Raw genomic sequence first — 17,176 nt, 5'->3', positions numbered from 1 at the left:
TAAGTTTTGATGTTTGGCTATTTCTAAAATCTTTTAAAAAATATTTTTTCAGGGCTGGAGGGATGGCTTAGTAGTTCAGGCATTTGCCTGCAAAGACAAAGGACCCAGGTTTGATTCCCCAGAAGCCATGTTAGCCAGATGCACAAGGGGGTGCACACATCTGGAGTTTGTTTGCAGCGACTGGCGGCCCTGGTGCATTCATTCTCTGCCTCCTTCTTCTTTATTTTGTCAAATAAATAAATAAATAAATAAATATTTAATATATTGCTTTTTCCATTTGAGAATGAGAAAGACAGAGTATGTGTGTGTATGGGCATGCCAGAGCTATTTGCCACTGTAAACAAACTCCAGATACATGCGCCACTTTGTGCTTCTGGCTTTATGTGGGTCCTGGGAGATCAATCCCAGCAGGCTTTGCAAGCAATGCCTTTAGCTGAACTACAACTATGTGGAACATGTACGTTCCAATTTACAACTGAACTTCAGTCAAGAGTAGCATTTGATAGGAGCAGACGCCACCTTGAACCCACACACAGCTCTCTCTGAGGTAGACCCAGAGCAAGGTACAGAAGAGAAAGGTACTTTTACACACTTGGGCATTTGGCGTGATTGATGGCAAAGTGGAAACCTGCCAGTATCCCAAAAGGCATGGCGATGCTTTCCAACAGGCCACTGTATGATATCAGATACTGCATTCTAACTGCTATTGGAAGATATCAGATAGCTTCTGAATGCCATTTCTAGAGCTTCTAAGTGCTTTTTAAAAAATCGTTTTTTGTTTATTTTTATTTATTTATTTGAGTGTGGCCCAACATTTGGGATAGGTGCTTGGGACTGGAGGCAGAGCTAACTACACTATGGCATGGAGGCACAATGAGGTGACAGCAAATTGTAATTACTGTCACCCGTTAGCTTGGTGGTCAGTTTAAAGCCCAGGGTGCTCTTCCTACCTAGGAATGTTAGCTTTCTCTGTGCCCCTCTTCCCCCTCCAGCTCCCAACGGCCTTGCCTACCCCAACACATCTATGGCAAAAGTAAAAGGCTCTGCCTCAGAGCTAGAGCAGGCGAGATAATTCCAGAGCGCACAGCAGCCTCAGGCAGCCACTGTATCAGCGAGAAGTCATCCGGGTTCACAAGGGTCACAAAATGGCTTGACGTCAGCAAAGCCCTGGAAAGCTCCAGGCCGCAGGAAGGCATTCCCATAAGCAAGTAAGAGGTAATGCGGGGCTGGAGGGATGGCTTAGCGGTTAAGGCATTTCCCTGTAAAGTCAAAGGACCCAGGTTCGATTCCCCAGGACCCATGTTGGCCAGATGCACAAGGGGGTGCACGCATCTGGAGTTCGTCTGCAGTGGCTGGAGGCCTTCGCACGCCACATTCCCCCTCTCTATCTCCCCCTCTTTCTCTGTCAAATAAATAAATAATAAAAAAATTTTAAAAAGAGGTAATGCAGTGAAGGATCCAGGGTGTCAGAAAGGTCAAGGTTAAAGACCTGTACAGATTTCTTGCTGGGTTAGTACTCAAAGAAACCTGGCAGCCAGTTTCTTTCTGAAAGACAGGTCCAATTGCAGAAGCCTGGTGGAGCTGAGGATTAAAATGAGGAAGGCCTGCAGAGCACTCAGTGTTATGCAACACAGTCCCTCACTTCTACACGGCCAAGTGATACAGCACAGGTCTGCTCGCCACGGCCCCTAACTAGCCCCACTAGTGGCTCGGAGGGACAGAAATATTCTTATTTCAGAGACACAGAGAGTGACAGAGCCAGGGACAAAGAAGCTGGGTATGTGAAGGTTTCATTATGGTGGTGTGCGGGCATTCCTAATGTTTAAGGGGGCAGAAGTTTGTGCTTTAAATGCAAGAAAATCTTAATAGTATCTCTCTAAGCCTGCTAGTTTCTTTGAAATGAGGAATGAAAGGGCCTAAGAGGAAAGATCAAACTTGTTAACACGAAAAGCAAGTTATTTAAACTATGCGTCTCTTCGCTTTAAACTGGAGATAATAGCACAGTTACCTCATTGAGCTTGGCTAAGAACTAAGAGGCTGTCAAACACATAGTCTGATGGCCGGTGTACTGTAAAGGCTGTAAGCAGGCTGGGCATTATTATCCCTCCTTCACCGCCTGCTTTTGTCTCGATGAAAGGCAAGGCTCACAGTGCAATTCTAGAAATCAACAAGGGCAGTGGGTGAGAAGAGCGAGTGATCTGATCACCTTGGGGTGAAGAGCATCTAAAGGGAAGAGGTATTCAGGGGGAAGGTAAGAGGCTGGGCAGGATATTCTGCACTAAGACTTTGAACTCCACCCAGGGGCAGCAACATGAAGAATGACTGGGGCAGAAATGTATGGGTAAGAGTGTGTGTGTTTCATCTACAGATCGGTTGGGTATCTTTCTCCATAAAGATCCAGGAAGGGGCTGGAGAGATGGCTTGACAGTTAAGGCACTTGCCTGCAAAGCCAGAGGACCTAGGTTTAGATTCACAGTACCCACGTAAGCCAGGTGCACAAGGTGGTACATGCATCTGGAGTTCATTTGCAGTGGCTAGAGGCCCTGGCATGCCCATTCTCTTCACTACCTGTCACTCTTGCTCTCTCTCAAGTAAATAAGTGAAATATATATATTTTTAAAAAGATCCAGGAGCTGGAGAGATGGCTTACAGGTTAAGGCGCTTGTCTGCAAAGCCTAAGGATCCATGTTCGACTCTCCAGATCCCGCAAGGTCACACATGTGCACTAGGTGGCGTAAGCATCTGGAGTTCAATTGCAATGGCTGAGGCCCTGGCATGCCAATTCTGCCCCCATACCCATCTATCTTGCTCTCTCTAAAAATATAATAAAATAACATAAAAGATCCTGGAAGGGGATGACTCTGGTGAAAAGGCATTCAAGAACCTAAGTAAACTAGACAGTTAAGGCATCCATGGTCATCAGAGAACCAACAGGATGAGGCAGACATCAGAGTCTTCCTTTTCAGTGACACAGACTGAAAAAAGCCAAATTAACGGTCTCATTTTCTCTGTGCTGATCAAGACTATTCCTTGGGGAAGACGCCTGGCTGTGGTCACGCGGGGCACATTTAGACATTGCCAGAGCGAGGAAGAGCATGTCCTCTGGATCAGGCCTGGAGCAGGAAAGCAATGTGGGGAAAAGGAAGGAGAGGGTGAGGAACTGAGGAAAGAAAAAGGTCACGGGGTTAGAGGTACAAGTATGGATGTTATATAGAATGATGCTCACCCTCGGAGACACCCCCAAAGATTCTGGTTCCTTTACTCCAGAATTGGACCCAGTAAGGGTATTAAAGCATTCTTCTAGTGGGGGGCGGGGAGGCAAGGCTGAGAGAGCCACTGGACTAGCAAGACCCAGGGCTATGAGATTATCTACACCTGAGGTAATGAAGTCAGAGGCATGGAGAATGTTCTCAGCACACACATTCTCGGCATCCTTCCCTCTGTCTGGCAAATTCTGCTCCTCATCTCAGACTTGGAGTTGACGTTGCCTCTTCCTGAGGCCCTTTCAACCCTCCAGGCAGGCTCTCGGGCTCTTGGTCTACACTCCCCCTGTCTCCATAAACACATCTCCAACAGCACATCACTCACTCTTTCACGTTTCTCTTTAATCCTGCTCATCTATGACCTCCACCAATCCGCACAGCAGCCCAGCACACACTAGGTCCTTCATGACTGCTTGCAAGGTAGGTGTTAAATGACATGGAGAAGGCAAATATTTCATCAACGTCTCAAGAAATCAGGTGTCAGCTACTTGTGGTAACTCAGACCTGTCATCCCAGCACTAGGATGGCAGAGGCAGGAGGAATGCCACAATTTTGAGGCTAGCCTGGGCTACAGTGTGTAAACCCTTGGCTCAAATCAACTCAAACCCAAAGGACCAACTAGAACTCTCTTGTTTTTTTTTTTTTTTATTACAGATGGTACAGAGAAGACCTCTCCTGATATTTATGTTAACAGAAAATTTGCTTTTCCTTCTTGAATAAACTAAGTAATGAATGATACTGTGAAGGGAAAGGGTGATTAATGACCATTATCTCAGGTTTTACCCACACAGAAGCTGAGCAAGAGTTAAAATCTTTCAGTAGGGCTGGAGAGATGGCTTAGTGGCTAAGGCATTTGCCTGCAAAGCCAAAGGATCCAGGTTTGAGTCTCCTGGACCCATGTAAGCCAGATGCACAAGAGGATACACATATCTGGAGTTCATTTGCAATGGCTGGAGGGGCACACCCATTCTTTCTCTCTCTCTCTCTCTCTCTCTCTCTCTCTCTCTCTGCCTCTTTCTCTCTCAAAAATAAGTAAATAAATAAATAAAGTTTAAAAATATCCTTCAGTATAGTGTCTAGCCTAGTGGCCTAGTTCCTTAGTCTCAGCTTAAGGAGGTCCTGGCTGAATTCTCCATTACTCCATAAGGAAAAATGAAGTTAGAATCGTAGGTAAATGTTTTGTGACCCCAGGAAAGTCTGTCCAACATGACCGTTCCTCAGCTGTTATTCCACTGACTCACGAAACTCCATGTTTCAGTCTGAGTAACTAAGGAGGTCCAACGAAAACTTTGGTGCAAATGCCAGACATCTCAATGGCCTCTATCATCCAAGTCTGGGCCAAAGCCTATCTCTAATGCCCTCCTTCATCTGAATCATCAGTAACAATGAAGAGAAGAAAATTAAGTAAAATGGGAACTGGTAACATGATAATACATTTTAAAGAAAAATGGATATTCTTGGGAATTTTTTTGAATTTTTATTACTGAGAATTTCATACATGCATGGACTGTATTTTGATTTTACTATATATTCTTGAAGAATAAGAGATTTTACTGGGTGTACACACCTATAATCACAGCACTTGCACTTGGGAGGCAGAGCTAGAAGAGTCGCTGTGAGTTCGAGGCCACCCTGAGACTACATAGTAAATTCCAGGTCAGCCTGGGCTAGAGTGAGACCCTACCCTGAAAAACCAAAAGAATAAGAAGATGAAAGAACACTTGTTGTATTACTTCATACAAACTGGAGAGAGAGAGAAAAGTAAACTAACTTTAGGGTTACCTGCTCAGATTCCATGGCAATACTTTCCTCCCAGATTTCTAAGCTAGAAAACCCAAAATCTGCCCCATTCTTGAAGGAAACTTCACTGGTACACCACTACTGCACCAATTTTGTTCCTGAGGAGTTAACTGAGGCGTTAACTGTCTTTTAAACTACACCTCAAAGTATGAAGGAAATGAAATAAACTCAGATTATCCCCTTCCTCTTAGGAAGGAGAGGCAAAATAAAGCCAGTTTCCTGAAATTATTCATGAAAGCAAGTCCTCAATGTGACGAGAATGATAAGAACGTCTCTTAACAAAAGAGGCAAAAAATTATAAGAAGGAAATTTGAGCTGCAAGGTTGGGGAGATGGCAAGATTGGAACCTTGAAAGTGTCTCGTGCTGGGGGAGAAACGTCACAGGCTGCTACGCAGGGATCACAATCAAGAGCTTGTTTCAACACCTAGGCCTGACCCACCTCACTGTTTCCTGAGCCCTGTGAAACATGTCTGTCTGAGGGCTGGTTCTGTTCAACTGAGAAGGCGTAAGACATACGAAAGAGGGCTTTTCTTTAAGACATTTAATCAGATCTTAATTAGTCCAGGTTACCCACTTGGTGATGTGTACAGATTGCAAGACAGTATTTTATACACAATAAACATTTGTAACTTTCATTTGTCAAGCAAAAATGTGAAATAAAAAAAAAATTTCAAGTAGGAAGAAAACTCAGTAGCAAAGGCCAGTAAGTTAGAAAAGAGATATAAAGGGAAAAGAAAGGAAGGGAGGGGGCACTTAATAGGATGGTATTGTATATATGTAAGTAGAAGAACAGATTAATGGGAGTGAAGAGGCCCAAATAAGGTCAGGGGAAGAGACTGAGTAAAGGAAAGGTGGAGGGAGGGCTAATCAAACTCTAAGAGGATATAAATAAATCATATGGAAACCTACTTTTTTGGACAATGGAACACTCAGGAGCCATAGATTATTATGAGAAAAATTTCAGTGCCTGGGATGGGATACTGTCCAGTGAGTTGTTGGCCAGGGAGGTCCCTGATGCCCCCAAAACACTACAGGCCATTGCTGAGGCCCTTGATTTCCCACCAGGAATAGATGGTTAAGACCCTACTGCTGAAGACTGTGCATACTTGGGCTGCAAGTCCACTGAGAAATCCTGCTAGAACTGAGCTGAAAACCTCCTCCATGTAGACCAGCTGACAGAAAGCTGGAAGAAGCCACATTGCATGCAGTTCAATGGGAGAAAGAGAAATCACCAGTGAAGATACTCATCTGTGGACACTGCAAGCCTTATATTTGGCCAGCCAGGCCAAATGAGCCAATAGGTGCAATAGTGGCATGTCTGTCATGGTGGAAACCAACTGCTCTCTAATTGAACTGGAGGCCCACTCCGTGGAAGGGAATACATCCTTGATACTGAAAACTTAAAACTGGGGTAGTCATGAGCCCTAGGAGTGTAACATCTGCTGCTATCTGGCTAAATGTATATACTATGCTTATCAAACTGCCCAGTAAGCACCTCTCTTAATGTTCATATCCTTATATTAATGCTACTCTCACTTTTGGTAGAGAATCTTCTCTTTTCAGATGGCAGTGACCTTGGGATGACTCAGAAGGCATCATGGTGATGGGAAGAAGTGACAGAGTGCTCAGCACTGCAATCTCTCTATCACACCTTCCAAGGCTCAGGGTCCATTTCAGAAGAGGTGGTGGAAAGAATGTAAGAGCCAAAGGAGAGACTCCTTACACCATGCTCCTCCAGACACAAAATGGCCTGGATATCCATGACCTCACAGTGCCTGACACAATCTACATAAGACTATCATAATTGGAGGAAAAGATCATGGTATCAAAATAAAAGAGAGACTGATTGAGAGCGGGAGGGGATATGATGGAGAGTGGAGTTTCATAGGGAAAAGTGAGGGGAGGGAGAGTATTACCATGGGATATTATTTACAATCATGGAAGTTGTTAATAATAAATAAATAAATCAGGTTAGAGAGAGAACTCAGCTAAGGTACTTGCCTGCAAGCCAAATGACTGGGTTTGATTCCCCAGGACCCATGTAAAGCCAGATACACAAAATGATGCATGCACCTGGAGTTCATTTGCAGCAGCCAGAGGCCCTGGATGCCCATCCATATTTAGTCTCTCCTTCTCTCTCTCTCTACTTGCAAATAAATAAATAAATAAATATTTAAAAAAAAAACTCTCCCTTGGGCTGGAGAGATGGCTTAGTGGTTAAGACATTTGCCTGTGAAGCCTAAGGAGCCAAGTTCAATTCCCCAGCACCCATGTAAACCAGATGCACAAGGGGGCGCATGCATCTGGAGTTTGTTTGCAGTGGCTGGAGGCCCTAGTGTGTTCAATCTCTATCTGCCCCTCTCTTTCTCTCTCAAAATAAAAAAAAAATACATTAAAAATATTTTTTTTAAAGTCGGGCATGGTGGCATACTCCTGTAACCCCAGCACTTAGGAGGAAGAGGTCGGAGGATTGCCTTGAATTTGAGGCCACCCTGAGACTATATGGTGAATTCCAGGTTAGACTGAGCTAGAGTGAGACTCTACCTCAAAAAACAAAAACAAACAAACAAAAAAAAATTTTTTTTAACTCACTGGGTTTGGAGAGATGGCTTAGCAGTTAAGGTGTTTGCCTACAAAGTCAAAGGACCTTGGTTCGATTCCCCAGAACCCACATAAGCCAGGTGCACAAGGGGGCACATGCATCTGGAGTTCATTTGCAGTGGCTGGAGGCCCTGGCACGCTCATTCTCTCTCTTCCTCTCTCTGCCTCTTTCTCTCTCTCAAATAAATAAATAAAAATAAAGGTTTTTTGTTTTGCCTTTTTTTTTTAAAGCAAAACTTAAAAAAGAAAAAACCTCACCAGACATAGTGAATAGTGAAGCATGTCTTTAACTCAGCACTTGGGAGGGGCTAGGAGGATCACTGTTAGTTTGAGGCCAACCTGGGGCTACAGAGTGAGTTCCCTGTAAGCTTGGGCTACAGCAAGACCCAGCCTTGCAAAAGCACAATGGCAAACAAACAAACAAACAAAAATAACAAACAAACAACAACAACAAAAGATCCCATAATCAGGGCTAGTTGGATGGCTCTGGGGTAAAGTGTTGCAGAAGCAGGAGGACCTGAGTTCAGATCCCGGCACCACCATGCAGTGGGTGCAGCTAAGCATGCTCACTGTAATCCCAGCACTGAGGAGGCAGAGACAGGTGGATCCTTGGGGTGTGCTTGCTAGCTGGTTTAGCTGAATCAGTGAGCTCTAGGATCAGCGAGAGATCCTGTCTCAAGAAATCAGATGGAGAGCAATTGAGAAGGACACAGCTGATATGAATCTCCAGACTCCACCTTGTACACATGTGCAAAAGCACCTTCACACATGTTCAGAACCCTAGACCCCATGTAAAAGCCAGAAGCCATGGCCGACTTCCACAGCCCCAGCAGGCCAATGGAGCGAATGGAGGTCGAGACAGGAGAATTTCCGGCAAGCTCATGGACAGCTAACCAGATGAACGAAGCAGTAAAAAGAAAATCCCTAGACCCCACCTCAAACAAAGGGTGACATGGCAAGGACCAACACGGAAGTTGTCATCTGACCTCTACACGTGTGCTAAGGCACGCATACTCCACCGCTCATACACACACACCAGAAAATTTCAAATAATTAAAATAAAAAGATGTGTTCCATATAAAGTTTGGTACTTACATCTGAAAATATGAGCTGCTATTTATTTATTTAATCATTTTTATTTATTTATTTACTTCAGAGAGAGAGAGAGAGAGAGAGAGAGAGAGAAAATGGGCACACCAGGGCCTCCAGCTACTGCAAACAAACTCCAGACACATGCACAGCCCTGTGCATCTGGCTTATGTGGGTCCTGGGGAATAGAACCTGGGTCCTTTGGCTTTGCAGGCAAATGCCTTAACTTTAGCTACTATATTTTTGTTTGTTTGTTTTTGAGATAGGGTCTCACTCTAGCCCAGGCTGACCTGGAATTCACTATGGAGTCTCAGGGTGGCCTCAAACTCAAGGCAATCCTCCTACCTCTGCCTCCTGAGTGCTGGGATTAAAGGCGTGAGCCACTACGCCCAGTTTAGCTGCTATTTTTTAAATTATGCTGTGTAACTATTTCAGCATCTCATATAACTACCAAAGAATTAAGCAATGTGCATATCTTCAGAGAAAAATGGATATATCCCCATCACAAAATACAGAGCAACAGACAATTTCTAGAAGTTATGTTTCTCATTTTAGATGGAAGTACATCATTTTATATATTTGTCCCCTTTATTCTTTTAATTTTCTATACTGTCTCTTTTGCAATGGTATAAGATTTTTAAAGTATTTAAAGATTTTGTGTGCCTAAGAATTAAATCCCATACTATATCATATGCTGAGTAGCATCTATCATGAGTCAAAGAAAGGAACATACAATAAAATTAAGGTAAACCTTCTTGAGGCCCGAAATTCATCAGCATTAGATCTGAGGAGAATCCGGAATTGGGTAACTCCATTCTAGACAAATCCCACAGTCCAAGAGGCTATTTACAAAGACTCAATAGCAACACCCACTCAGTAAGTGCTTAAAATGTTATTTATTTACATGTGTGAATCAGTGAGTTTGTTAGGCTTACAAGATGCTTGGGAGAGGAGCTATCTATACGAGCATGGGTAACTCAAAATCAGCTGGCCCACCCCCATCAATCTCAAAGGTGGTGCCTCACAGAATCCTGCCTCAGTTAACCACTACCTATATACCCTAGCACTTGCTAAGACCCCACACACCTAGAAGATAGATGGTCTTGGTAGCTAGAATCCCAGGTAAGAGTCTGGTGAGCCCATCCCCTCCCTCCTAGCGCAGGGGAATGTTAACAATCCCATGACCTAAAATGTACTTCTTCAAGCGACATCTCTTCATTCCTATGGAGTTTCTATAAATTACTATACGTATTTAACTATGGATTTACAAAACAAGGAACCACCCCAGAATGTTTAAGAGAGCTTTACGTTTCTGTTTGTTCTTTACTTTTTTAGTCATATTAACTTTTCTTTTAATGAAGAGATTTTTTTTTTTAATCACTGGTATATTCACAGTGTTTAGGGTTTATTATTTCTCTCTTACTTTTTTTGTCAAAATGCAGTATGTGTACTGCTACATAAAGAAAATAGCAGTATTTAGCAATGTTTATGTTAGAATTTAAGGACATCAGTAATCTATCTGTGGTGGTTTGATTCAGGTGTCCCCCATAAACTTAGGTGTTGTGAATGCTAGCTCCCCAGCTGATGGATATTTGGAAATTAATGCCTCCTGGAGGGAGTGTTTTGTTGGGGGCTGGCTTATGTGCTTTATAGCCAGTTTCCCTATGCCAATGTTTGGCACACCCTCCTGTTGCTGTACACCTTATGTTGGCCAGGGGGTGACGTCCACCCTCTGCTCATGCCATCGTTTTCCCCTACCATCGTGGAGCTTCCCCTCGAGCCTGTAAGCCAAAATAAATCTTTTTCCCAGAAGCTGCTCTTGGTTGGGTGATTTCTACCAGCAATGCGAACCTGACTGCAACACTATCCATGGTTAAATCGGCTTATGTAAAATCTTGGAACTTGCCAGGTGAGCGTGGTGCATGCCTTTAATCTCAGCACTCGCCTTTAATCTCAGCACTCAGGAGGCAGAGGTAGGAGGATTGCAGTGACTTTGAGGCCACCCTGAGACTCCATCGTGAATTCCAGGTCAGCCTGGACTAGAGTGAAACCTTACCTCAAAAAACAAAAACAAAAACAAACAAGTAAAAACTCTTGGTACTTGGTGAGTGGTATGTACTTAAAGAAATACAGAATCTAGTTAGCCCCTCTGCCACTTAACAGCCCCATATTGTGTTTAATTTGAGAGGTTTCTGCAATTGCTTTGGTCTTATTACATTACTGTGTGGCTAAGAATTAAATCCCACACCACATTGTGTGCAGACCTAGCATCTATCATGAGTCAAAGAAAGGGACATACAATAAAATTAAGGCAAGTCTTCTTGAGGCCTGGAATTCATCAGCATTAGATCCAAGGAGAATTCTGAATTGGGAAACTCCATTCTAGACAAATCCCACAGTCTAAGAGGCTATTTACAACGACTCAATCGTAACAGCTACTACTTTGTTCATGCCTCAACAGTTCTCGGGCTAGCATGTGCAATGCTAGGTAACAAACTTTGACAGTTTTAATTTCCTGCCACAGTCAACTAAGATAGTTTTTACATGTTGCTGTATAAACAGTCATTCACCAACTACACAAATATGGTTAAATAATGATTTTTTGCCTTAACTATTCATTTTTTATTGTATTAGTAAAGAATAATGAAATTCAAAATCACACTATTTTAGCCAATCACATGTGTTAAGACTATGATCTGTTGTACAGTGTGGTGGTTTGATTCAGATGTCCCCCATAAACTTAGGTCCTCTGGATGCTAGGTTCCCCAGCTGATGGCAATGGGAAATTGACGCCTCCTGGAGGGAGTGTATTATTGGGGGCGGCCTGATGGGTGTTATAGCCAGTATCCCCTTGCCAGTGTTTGGCACACCCCCATTTCTGTTGTCCACCTTATGTGGGCCAGGAGGTGATGTCCACCCTCTGCTCATGCCATCGTTTTCCCCTGCCATCGTGGAGCTTCCCCTGGAGCCTGTAAAACAAAATAAACCTCTGTTTCCCATAAGCTGCTCTCGGTTGCGTGATTTCTACCAGCAATGCGAACCGGACTGCAGCATCCAGTGGAAACATTCAATTGCTTCTTGGCATTGAAATATGTAAAACCATAGCTGACCTGGAAGAACTTCTGACATGGGTCACTGGGCGTCGGCAGTGGAGCAGGAAATAGGTTTATAATTTGCAATCTAAAAAACAAAAGGAGCATTTGAGAAATTAAAACCCCAAAACCAAGGGAAAAAACACAGCACTAACAATCCTCCCACTGTTAAAAAATGACAAATTTTGGCAGATTATAAACACACTTTTGTTTACTTATAATTGCTCACACTACTTTTGAATCTAATTTGCCTTCCTACTTAACCACATTAAGATCTTTTCCTCATGCTAAGCCTATCTCTCTGTCTCAAGTTTCCAGTGCTTTCTCTCATCTCACACACACACACACACACACACACACACGCCCCCAATTCAGAATCCGCAAAGGAAAAAAAAAAAAACTAATACGCTTTGCAACAGGAAAATTAAAACCTTCTGATTGTGTGTGGGGGCAAAGAAGTGGCTATAAAAATGGTAATAATTTTTTAAGCTGAGAAAAATTACCACCAAAGATGCCATAGGGCACAACTAAGAAAAGTCTTCATATAGAAAGAACTTCTTGAAATTATTAAGTTAAACATGAACAAAGGACAGGGTTATGTCCGGAGAGAAACAAGAATGTCCAATAAACATAAATAACTAACCTCATTCATAGTTTAAAAAGCACCTTGGGGGCTGGAGAGTTGGCTTAGTGGTTAAGCACTTGCCTGTGAAGCCTAAAGACCCTGGTTTGAGGCTCAATTCCCCAGGACCCACATAAGGCAGATGCACAAGGGGGTGCATGCATCTGTAGTTCGTTTGCAGTGGCTGGAGGCCCTGACATGCCCATTCTCTCTCTCGCCAGCTATCTGCCTCTTTCTCTCTCTGTCTGTCACTCTCAAATAAATAAATAAAAATAAACATTTTTTTTTTTATTTAGAAAAAAGGCAACTTGGGGGCTGGAGAGATGGTTCAGTGGTTAAGTCACTTGCCTGCAAACCCTACCAACCCAGATTCCATTCACCAGTACTCATGTAAATCCAGATGCACAAAATGATACATGCATCTAGAGTTCATTTGCAGTGGCTAGAGGCCCTGGTGTAGACATTCTCTCTCTCTTTTTCTTCTCTCTCTCTGTCAGCTTGCAAATAAACAAAATGTTTCTTTTTTTAATTAATTAATTAATTAATTTATTTGAGAGCAATAGACAGAGAGAGAAAGAGGCAGAGAGAGAGACAGAGAGAGAGAGAGAGAGAGAGCATGGGTGCGCCAGAGCCTCCAGCCACAGCAAACAAACTCAAGATGCGTGCGCCCCCTTGTGCATCTGGCTAACGTGGATTCTGGGGAATCGAGCCTTGAACTGGGGTCCTTAGGCTTCACAAGCAAGCACTTAACTGCTAAGCCATCTCTCCAGCACTCTTTTTTTTTTTTTTTTAAAGCAACTTGAAGTAACAGTGACTGTTTTTTCTCTAAGAAACTGCATAGATTAACAAGCTTGATAATACATAATGTAAATCCAGGACACAGGAAAAATCAAACTGGCAGCATTCAATATGATGAAACTAGGGGGCTGGGGAGGTGGCTCAGTGGCCTAAGACACTTACTTGCAAAGCCTGCTAGCCCAGATTCAATTCCCTAGTCACTTATCTAAAGCCAGGCACCAAAAAGCAGTGCCTGCATCTGGAGTTCATTTGCAATGGCAAGAGACCCTGGCACGCCCACACACCCATCCCTGCATACACGCGCAAATAAACAAATATTAAAATACTTATCATAGCTTTAAAAAAGTGACAAAACTTTTTAGAAGGCCATTTATAAGTATCCAAAGAAATTTAAAATGCTTGGGACTCTACTGTTTAGCAATTCCATTTCTACAAATTTATATTCTAAATAAACTCATATGGAGTCTATCGTCCTAAAACCAAAACACCAGCGATGACCTAACTGCTCTTTGGAGGACAGCTGGCTTGTTAAATTATGATACAGTGGGCTGGAGAGATAGCTTAGGGTTAAGGCGCTTGCCTGTGAAACCTAAGGACCCAGGTTTGATTTCCCAGTACCCATGTAAACCAGATGCACAAGGTGGCACGTGCATGTGGAGTGCGTTTGCAGTGGCCAGAGGACCTCGTGTGCCCATTCTCTCTCTATCTCTCTATCCACCTCTCTCTCCCTCCCTCTATGAAATAAATAAATGAATTATTTTAAAAAAAGATACATCATCATCTTGGAGTATCCTGCCACCATCAGAGGAAACTTAATGGATCTGCATAAATTGATGGGAAAAACACTTTAAGATGTATCACTGAGATATCACCAATATGCACAGCAAGCCAAGCAGGATCTAATTTGCATAAAATTTATAAGCACATACTTATATACGCATGCGCTCAGACACAGGCATACACTCACATGCATGTATTTACATAGAATACTTCTTAAAGGAAAAAAAAAAAGTAAAGATCTAGAAACAATGGGGAACAGCCACTTTACCAAATCGGATACATCACCAGGAAATCTAAAAACAGCCATGTTTTCAATAAGCCTGCTATCAGGACTGTCACATAGAATGATAAGCTGGTACATTAGGTCACATGCAGTACTGAATGCGTGGGGCTGAGGAAGGAGGAGATCACAGGAAAACAGCTTCAGTGAAGCAGGGCACGTGAGGAAGTGTTTCCAGGCTGCATCGAGCTGCCCCTCATATTTTATAACATTTCCACCTCATGCATTTTACACTCCCGTGACAAGTTACAAGAACAAGTCTAATATTAGAGGTTTTCCTAAGGCAAAACTCAAATAGGAAAACTTCACGTTTTCAAAGACTTAAGTTCTAATCTAACCCTCCCAGCTAGTAACCTTCAATGGGCGCTGCTTCCAACTTCATGATTCAGATAGTGACCCACCTGGTCCGCTGGCCCATGATACATTTCTAATTGTATTTCCCCATACGGTGGAGCAGGCTCATTACTCTGGTATAATTAAAGAAGGTGGGTTGATGGTACACCCTCCACAAATACCAAGAGCTGCCTCTTCTGTGCCCATTTGTCTTCGCCTATGCCTGCCTTGGCTCCTTAAAAGTACTTCACAGGGCTGGAGAGATGGCTTAGCGGTTAAGCGCTTGCCTGTGAAGCCTAAGGACCCCGGTTCGAGGCTCGGTTCCCCAGGTCCCACGTTATCCAGATGCACAAGGGGGCGCACGCGTCTGGAGTTCGTTTGCAGAGGCTGGAAGCCCTGGCGCGCCCATTCTCTCTCTCTCTCTCCCTCTATCATCTGTCTTTCTGTGTCTGTCGCTCTCAAATAAATAAATAAATAAATAAATTTAAAAAATTTAAAAAAAAAAAAAAGTACTTCACAGCGCAGTTGGCCCTCTCTGTCTGCATCGCACTTTCACTCACAGGCAGAGACTGAAGGGGTGATGGGGAGTGGGTCAAAAAAATAAGCTCCAGTAAAGCAGACAGAAAGGTCCATGAATGTGAACGTTTTGAAAAGAGCAAAAATGTGCACACGCCTAGTCTATATAATCCCTTATATAAAGAATGCCTATTCCCTGACCAACATAAAACGCCAACCTGTCCTGTCCTATAATATCTATTACACATTCCATACTCACCCTGTGTTGTTACCTCTAACTTATTATCTATTGTATAGTGTGTACCCAACCTATGATGTTACATACACATGTCATCTATTATATATTCCATACTTTCCCTATACTATCATCTATTATATATTCCATATTCACCTTGTGCTGTTACTGAAAACTTCTTATGTCATATATATTGTGTACCTGCCCTGCATTGTTTTCTACATACGACCTATTATATATTCCATAGTTAGCCTGTGCTGTTACCTACATCTTTTTATTTATCATTTATTTGTAAGCAGAACAAGAGAGACACCAGGGCCCCCAGCCACTGCAAATGATGCATGTGCCACCTTAATCAAACCTGGGCCATCAGACCTTGCAAGCAAGTGCCTTTAACCATTAAGCCATCTTTTCAATCCATACCTACATTTTATTATCCATAGTATGTTTCATATTTGTCCTGGGCTATTACCTATATGTTATCTATTATATGTTGTATATTTACCCTAGATTATTATATATTACATACTTTCCCTGTGCTATTACTTACATATTATCAAATATCTAATATAAAGGGAAATTTATAAATTGCTATTTGTCAGTGGGACGTACTCAAGTAAGTTTGAAACTTGTCAGGTGAATGAGTCTACTGTTACAACTAAGTTTTTTGAAACCTAACTACCAATCAAGGGCTGGAGAGATGGCTTAGTGGTTAAGGAGCTTGCCTGCAAAGCCAAAGGACCTTGATTCGATTCCCTGGAGCCCACATAAGCCAGATGCTCAAAGTTGCACATGTAGCTGGAGTTTGTCTGCAGTGGCTGGAGGCCTTGGCGTGCCCATTCTCTCTCTCTCCCTCTCTCTTCCTCTGCCTTGTTCTCCCTCTCAAATAAATAAAAAATAAAATATATTTTAACATTAAATACAAATCAAGTATTTCCAATGAATACTTTGCACCTGAGTTCAGTGATGTGCTACGTGTAAAATGTATATTGATTTTGAAGACATGAAAGGAAAATGGAAAACATCTCATTCATTATTTATAAACACTGCATATGTGTTGAAATGAAAGTTATTTTGGATAGGATGAAATGAAAGTGTTTCATTTTACCTGTTTTTTAATGTGATACTGGAAGTTTCAAATTGCATATATGTGTTGCCTTGTGTTTCTTTTGAAGAAACACTGATCAAGGGAGGGTAGACAGAGTCTAAAACTTCAACCATAATATTAAAAGTGGACGCTGGCAGGAGTGTCGCCTCAGCCATAATGCAAAGAGGACAACAATGCCACAGACTAGTGACATGTGGTCCAAGTTTTACATGAAGAATATAGTTGTGGCTCAGGCTGGAGAGGTGGTCCAGTGGTTAAAGACGCTTGCTTATAAAGCCTGATGATACGGGTTCAATTCCCCAGTGACCACATAAAGCCAGATGCACAAAGTGGCCCTTGTGTCTGGAGTTTGTTTGCAGATGCAGGAGGTCCTGACACACCCATACTTTCTCTCTCTCTCTCTCTCTCTCTCTCTCTCTCTCTGTTAAATTACAAATATTTTTAAAAGAAATATAGTTGTAGCTCTCAGGTGAATCACAGAACTAAGAGAAACAATATAGCAATAACAAATTCCCTCTAACAGTGCCTTCTTCTCTCATCAATGAATATCCATTATGCTGACATGTGGTGATGATGGTATTAATATGAGCTCAGTAAGAGTCCAATAGGACCAAGAAGAGAGCCCAGCAAAGAAATCATAAAAGCCCTATTAAAAAAG

At 42.6% G+C, this 17,176-nt stretch overlaps 1 protein-coding gene across 10 annotated transcripts in view; it reads right to left on the bottom strand.

Moving 5' to 3' along the window:
- The window catches only part of Apbb2 (amyloid beta precursor protein binding family B member 2), a 363,904-nt gene that overhangs the window by 211,283 nt on the left and 135,445 nt on the right, over positions 1-17,176 (bottom strand). For all 10 annotated transcript variants that reach the window (XM_045161203.1, XM_045161206.1, XM_045161207.1 and 7 more), the window contains one exon: positions 11,865-11,934. In XM_045161203.1, coding sequence (XP_045017138.1) covers positions 11,865-11,883 — 19 coding nt within the window. In that variant the 5' untranslated portion in view covers positions 11,884-11,934. The remainder of the gene's footprint in view (positions 1-11,864; positions 11,935-17,176) is intronic.

Source organism: Jaculus jaculus, chromosome 11, assembly GCF_020740685.1.
Source record: "Jaculus jaculus isolate mJacJac1 chromosome 11, mJacJac1.mat.Y.cur, whole genome shotgun sequence".
NCBI classification, from domain to species: Eukaryota; Metazoa; Chordata; class Mammalia; order Rodentia; family Dipodidae; genus Jaculus; species Jaculus jaculus.
The sequence above is the reverse complement of the archived record's forward strand: the minus strand, read 5'-3'. Positions and strand labels throughout refer to the sequence as shown.